This window comes from Gavialis gangeticus, unplaced genomic scaffold (genome assembly GCF_001723915.1).
Source record: "Gavialis gangeticus isolate Ggan-Ray unplaced genomic scaffold, GavGan_comp1, whole genome shotgun sequence".
Classification (NCBI taxonomy): domain Eukaryota; kingdom Metazoa; phylum Chordata; order Crocodylia; family Gavialidae; genus Gavialis; species Gavialis gangeticus.
Window position 1 is genome coordinate 70,696 of NW_017728987.1, and position 6,871 is coordinate 77,566.

The 6,871-nt window shown below is 54.5% G+C and overlaps 1 protein-coding gene across 15 annotated transcripts in view; it reads right to left on the minus strand.

The window, feature by feature from the left end:
* PCBP2 (poly(rC) binding protein 2) overlaps positions 1-6,871 on the minus strand; it is a 30,524-nt gene that overhangs the window by 22,882 nt on the left and 771 nt on the right. For 10 of the 15 annotated variants that reach the window (XM_019514241.1, XM_019514232.1, XM_019514225.1 and 7 more), the window contains exons 2-8: positions 6,534-6,557; positions 6,409-6,441; positions 5,832-5,948; positions 3,468-3,599; positions 2,605-2,733; positions 1,855-1,929; positions 175-261 (exon numbers count right to left, since the gene is read on the minus strand). In XM_019514241.1, coding sequence (XP_019369786.1) covers positions 175-261; positions 1,855-1,929; positions 2,605-2,733; positions 3,468-3,599; positions 5,832-5,948; positions 6,409-6,441; positions 6,534-6,557 — 597 coding nt within the window. The remainder of the gene's footprint in view (positions 1-174; positions 262-1,854; positions 1,930-2,604; positions 2,734-3,467; positions 3,600-5,831; positions 5,949-6,408; positions 6,442-6,533; positions 6,558-6,871) is intronic. The other 5 variants (XM_019514257.1, XM_019514249.1, XM_019514206.1 and 2 more) reach the window with 1 other exon arrangement.

Here is a 6,871-nt window from a genome sequence, read left to right on the forward strand (position 1 = left end):
GGGAAGGGGGGGAAATGGGGGAGGGCTTGATGCAGGTCCCAGCGGACAGGAGTCCGCAGCACAAAAAAAAAGCCACCGCCACAGGCTGTTGGGGGCGGGGGGTTGCCACCCTTGCTGGCAGTCTCAAAGAGGCCAAGGATTGAGCGGGCCATGGAGACTGAACTCCCCTCTCACCTCTTGAGGTGGTCCCTCCAGGTCAGAGTTGAGGCACATTGATGGGGCGGTGTGGGGGTAGCTTGCACTGCCGCTGCTGTACCTGTCCTGTGGATAAATTAGAGGACTTCAGTCTCCAGGGCTGTCAATCCCAAACCTTCCGCTAACACCCAAGGCACATAGACATCGCTCTGCTGTACAGGGCTGGCCCTGGGTCAACAGGACCCACCGGCAAGCACAGCACTGCCGCCAGCTCGCTGCCAAGGCAGCCCCAGCAGCCACATGGTGCTGGCTGCGGCATGGGGAAGGGAGAGGGCAGGGAGGGAGTATGTGGCCATGGATAAGCCTGCTCCTCACTGCTCTAGCCACTGGGCAGTCTACCTCACCCCAAGGGGTTAACCTCTGGTGACAGGCCTCTGCTTGGAAGCCAGCAATCACAGTGCTTCCTAGTCCCTTCCCCACAGGCCACTGCCCTAGCAAGGAGCTGTGTGACAAGCTGTCCAAGTCTGAGTGGGGGCAGGGGGCAGGGAGGGGGAGAGGGAAGGAGCGAGTGAGGCAAGGAACTAGAACAAGACAGATCTGTTCCAGACAAGGGGGAGAGAGTTGCGGGCTGAGGGAACAGCAGGCCGGGCCAAGATGCACAGCCTAGTCACCTCTTGCTCTGGGCAGTTCTTCCTTAGACCCATTCAGCAGCTGCTACTATCTCCCTGGTTTGGCTAGGGCTTGCCAGAATTCTCTAATCTCATGGCACTGCTATGTCCCAGCTCCCACTGAGTGAAGAGGCCCATGGCATCATGGTAGTGTCTTAACAGCTATGGGCTGTGATCCTGTCCCCAAAGTCAGCAACAAGGTAGGGCCCAGAGGCAAGCAGCCTAGTTCTGCAAGGGTTATGACCTGTGGCAAGGAATGCCAGGGGCTCCCCAAGCCACCTCCTGGCTAGGGCTCTATGGGGTTTGTCCTGCATGGAGCTACGTGGGTGGCATCCCTGCTAGGTAAGAGCTGCTTGCCCAGAACCACTCAGCATGACAGACATCACAGGAGTCAGACCAGCTGAGGCTGCAGTCCTGTACCTGTAACCAGCAAGAGACCCCATTTCATGGCTATGGAGAACCTGGCTATACTGTTCTATGACATCACCTGTCCTGCCTTGGGGATGCTAGGAGGTGGCACTGCACTACTCCATGTTCACACATGTCAGTTTGGTCCAGAAGCCACTAGAGCCCTAGGGGGCTGGGGCCTTCCCCACTCAAAGCCCAGCCCTTCGGAGTCCGAGCTCTCCCCTGCAGTCCCACCAGCTGTACCTACAACCCCCTGGCTGCTGTGGGGAAACAGGCACCGACTATCCAGCTTGCCACTCCACAAGCACCCTACCCAGACAGCCTACATGGGCCCTGCAGAAGGTGCCCCTCTGCACTCAACACCTTGTGAAGGGGTCCTCCTCCTCCCCCAACAACAACTAGCCTCACATGACCTCTCCCCCACCCTCTGCAATCCGCTTTCAGCACCTACTGGAAGTGAAGAATCTGCTGCATGTTTGGAGCAGCCTCCGGCCAAACTGACCAAAGCAGCGGAGGGAGCTCTATGCTGGCTGGGCAGGCAGCACAGGTGACAGGCATGCACGGTGGGCTGATGTGTGCTGGCGGTGTTGCCTCCTTACCCCCCACCCTGCCCCGTGCCTGGCAAGCAAAGGAGCAGCCTTACCTGCCCGCCTGCAAAGATGACTGGAGAGCTGGATGGCTTGGGTCGGTAGGGGATGGTGACACCCTTCGGGGGAGACTGCAGTACGGGAGCCAGAGAAGAGAGAAATTAGATGCCAGAGCCTGGAAGTCCTTCACCACAAAAGGACACATTCACTAGTGGCTCTACAGGCCACAGTGAGGCTTCTCTCCCAGCCAGCTCTCTAAAAGAGCTATAAAAATAGATGCCAACAGGCTCAGGCAGCTAAGACTGCACGCTAACATTTCAAGAGCTGCAAAGGGCAAATCAGCTTCTCCGCCTTCCAGGCACTGTGCCCAAAGTGCGCCACACGCTTGAAAGGGGAACAGGGAGCTGGCAGGGGTATCGCATGCCAAGATGGGCATGGGTCCGAGGACACTTCTTGGAGGATACTGGAGGCCTACGAAGTAGAGCCAGATTTGGAGTAGGAGGAGGTGCTACTGCCTGGCAACCAGGCTTTTCCAGTCTTGATCTAAATCTTCCAGGTTAACCCCAAACCAACCTCCTTCCAGGCCCCTCCACCCCCTATAAGGCCTTGGGCTCTATCTTGATCCAGTTCCTCACAGGCTCGGCCCAAGGCAGAGGTTTCTACACTGGAAGACAGCTGGCTGCAGAGTCCAGCACAACAGGAATGGCACCTGCTTCTCCTCACTAGGCTCAAGTGGGTTTTGTCACTTTGGGAGCTGACCTATACCTACTTGCCCACCCCCCGCCCAGAGTTAGCAGGGAGCTTACCTCCAGCATGACCACGCAGATCTGCTTGACACACTCAATGATGGACTGGGGTATCCCGGCAATAGTGATGGCTCTCTCAGTTGAATTGGGCAGCATGTCTCCTGCCACCTGGACCTGCGCCCCCGTGCTCTTAAAGTTTAGGAGTAAAAATAGCACATCAGGCATGCCAGGCAGGATGACTACAGCCTCTGTTCTAAGTGGCAGGTTCTGCTCTGCACTCCTGCCCCCATCACAGCCTCAAAAGAAAAAAAAATAAAGATAAAGATGCCTAATCCCAGGTGGAAGTAAGTTTGGTCATTGGGAACCCAGGGCCAGAAAAAGCAGGACCTAGATTTCAGCTTTCCTTCCAACACAAGAGAATCTCCACAGAGCAAAACCACACAGCATGTGGAGTTAATCTGCCAGGAGCCATGGGACAGCCATGGTGCATGCCTTTCTACAGAGTGCCTTGCAAACCTTAATCCTCACATTCCTGCATCCCCACCCCTGGGGAAAGAGGAAGGCAGGGGTTGGGTTTCATTACCTCCAGGCACTCAAGCAAGTGACAGATCCAGGAGGTGGAACCCAGGAGTCCCAACCACTCGCACCAGTCCAGCTGAGGGGACTGGGGGGAGAAAGTCATGGACAGTGCCTGACTACACCATGCCTGGCTCCAGACATAGCCCCCATCTCAGTTTCACAAGCACTAAAAATACAAGCTGCTTTCTTAAAAAGCAGCATGATGCCACAGCTCCGCTATGCTTCCTCCAACCCTTGGTGCTGCAGCTGGGGAAGGGCAGAGGCCTGCTCTGCTGCTGTTCAACTGCAGTAGCTGCTTGCCCTCTCCCGGGAAACAACACCCAACCCCCCACCCCATCACAGACCTCTCTTATCTCTTTGATCTTGCAACCTCCTTTTCCGATGAGGGAGCCACATTGGCTGGCAGGTACCACAAGCCGCAGGGTGACTGGGGGCCTGCTTGCAGCTGTGCTGTTGGTCATGGAGCTGCTGATGTCCTGCAACAAGAGGCAGCATTCAGGAGAAGCCCCTGGGAACAGCCCACCTACTACAGCCAGAGCCCAGCAGTGAGACACAGGACAAGGCTCTTTGTATGGCCCAGAGCATTTTGGGAATAAAACATAGGAGTTACGTTACAGCACTGAGGACAGAAAGGTGTTTTTCCCCTCCGTGCCAACAGGGGTATGGTTCCCCAAAGCTGATGGATCTCTACCAGAAACATGGGGATCCCAACCAGTCACATGGGGCACTGCTTCAGATGGATTAACTACTGCAGGAATCATCCTGGCTTTCTTACTTTGCTCTGCCTGAGGCAATACCTGGCACAGAGGCCACTGCCAGCAGTAGCTGCCTTCCAAGATGGCAGAGCCACCCTGCCACTGCTAGACTGTCCTGTCACAAGCTCCCAGCTGGGAACACCATCCTCCAGGGTCATAGAGAGGTACGTGCAGGGGCTGCTGCTAGCTATAACTAGCTGGATTCATGGAATCATAGAGAAGTTGGGCTGAAAGGGACATCCTGAGGTCAATGTTTAAGTCCAACCCCCTGCCAAAGGCAGGATTCAGGCAGGCTGCAATCAACTCTCAGCTGTCTGTAGCTGGCAGGGTATTTACTGCTTTGAGTAAAACAGGAATACAATAGCATGTGCCTGAACAGTTAAGGAGGGAATTAATCCATGCAGATACAGATTTAAATTTCATCAGGAAGCCAGTCACTGGTAAGAGGAAAAAAGTCAAGACCACAGTCCATTCCCAGGACCACAGCTATTCTGGATGGAAGCTATATGTGGGGGAGGGGAGCTGCAGCAGAGACCACGGCTCAATCCCCATGGGCTGAAATCTAAAGCTAACTCCAGGTTCACAGTGACAGGATAATGCTTGGCTCTGTTTGCGCACCCTAGATGCTGGGCTGAGGACAGTCCTGTGGTTTGCTCTTTTCTTGAAGAACGCAACCGCCTGAGGCTTCCCATGAGCTACATTTGACAGTCCAAGAAACTGCTCGGGAGCTCCCACATCAGTAGAGCTTCGCAGGCCCATGCCAGCAAGCCCTGGATGCCTGCACTCCTCAAGGGCAGAGCTAGTCCAGTCACAGGGGCAACCGGCTCAGGTTACCAGCACCCTCCTCCCCCACCAACCCACTAATGGCTCCAAGCTCAGGCATCGATCCTAAGCTTAAGCTACACTGAGAGTCCGCCTAGCTTTGGCAAAGCTGCCACAGACCAGGGTGTGGTGCTCGCTCCCCTCCAGCAGCCCTCTTGTCTTGCTGGAGGGTGCCTATTCCCTCCATTCAGCTAAGGCCCAGCAAAGCCTTTTGCCTCAAGGCTCAAGCCAAGTGCAGGATGCCAGGAAGTGATCTCGCTTCCTTGCAGGACTGCCTGGCACAGTAGGTGTGGGGCTGTAGGTGGCCGAATTAAGTTGGAGCCATTGGTCATTCATCCCCGCAACAGTGGATTCCAGCAAAGCTTCACACTCGTCAGTCCCAGAAGGCTGTTCTGATGCCAGTTACCCAAGAAGCCTCTAGCTCAGGCACCCATCAGTCAACATGAGGCCAAGGAGGGAATAAATGCAGAATTAGGGGCCAATGCAGCCCACCCAGCTGCAGGGTCTGTAGCCCAGGACTGAATTAGGGGATTGATTCAGCATGGTCCCTCTGTTGCACAGGCCAGACAAGAGCTCACCCTTCTTCCCCCTGGCACAAACAGTGCCCAACAGATAAAGCCAACTCTGTGCCCTTCCAGGCAGGCACTCATTTCCACTGCCCCATAAAGGCAGCAGGCAGGCAGGCAGCAAAGCCGAAGTGTGTTCTTACCCCTTGTTTCCCAACATGCCCCTCACTCCAGCAACTGTGGTATCTGATGAAGTCACAAACTAGCTTGTGACATCAAGGGGTAGGTATCCCCAGCCATGTGGCAGTCAGCCTGTGGTACAGGCAGCTTCAGCATGGCACAGGGCAGGGCAAGTAGAGGAAGGAGCAGACAACAGAGCAGCAAATCAGGTAAGGAAAAGAAATCTGAGTAGCATTTGAGGACAGTGCAGGGGCCAATGTGTGGCATGCCTGCTAAAGAGACTGCCCCCTTCTCTACAGCATGGGGGCCCACAAGTATGGTGCAGAGGCAGCAGTTCTGGCAGGGTGCCAGTCCCTAAAGGGTTAATGCCGCCTGGTCGGCAGCACTGTCTGTACAGCACACAGCAGCCCCAGTTCCAGAGCCTGCCCGGGAAGGGGCCACACACCTCTTCCAGTTTGTCAATGATCATTGCAAACGCTTTGAAGATGGCGTTGGTGGGGCCAGCAAGAGTGATGATCCTCTCTGGGCAGTTCCCTTCTGAGATGTTGATGCGAGCGCCACTCTGAAGGAGGAAAGGACGGAAACGTGAGCAGCCGGGCGGGTGGACAGCATTAGTCCCGATCAAACCAACAGGGTCTCTGGATAATGTTACAGTGCAATCAAGGGTTTCACTGTGTGAAGTATTCAACACTGGAGAGCCACCAGGCCTGACTGCAATACATACAAACAAGCCATTTCATGCTGCAAAGTCCACCCCTCCCTGCAGTTCTGCTCTGGGCTGGGAGCAGCCATCTTAGTTTCCATCTGCCAGATCAGCTCTGAGATTGGCCAGGAAGAACTACATTTCCCAGCATGCCTTGCGGCCCACAATGAGCTTGTTTGTTTCCAACCCAACCGCAGTCAGCAAAATCCTGGAGTTCAGAACTCCTTCTAGGGCCCCTAAGTTTTGCTTCTTTTCTGCTGTAACTCGATTTAGGGAGCATCTTAACCCAAATTATGGTCACTTGCTGCCCAGAACCTACCTCTTCACGCATCTTCTTTACAGATTCTCCTTTCTATGTGGAGAAAGAAAGGGATTATTACAGCACTGCCGATTCACAGGGGTTCCAAAGAAAGGAGGAGAACAGGGAGTTACCTAGTCACTCACCTTCCCAATGATGCTTCCAACCTCCTGGAAGGCAAACAAGAAGCACTGGTTAGTGGTTTACAGAGATAAGAGCAAACTGGCAACACTGGTTTCTTCCTTTGCCAAGAAGGAAGTTATCCACCATCTCATTCCACGTGAACCTCAATTAGTAAAATGCTGACAGTTCCACAGTTCTCGTATCCAGACACCAGCTCACAATGACTACCAGAGTACGGAGGAGTCAAAGCAAATTCAAAAGCAGCGGTACACATTGTACTGGGAAGGAAGTGATTTTCTAGTTCATCTTTTCTCCCCCACCCCCCCCCCCCCCCCCCCACCTCTTCTAATTTTTAATGCAT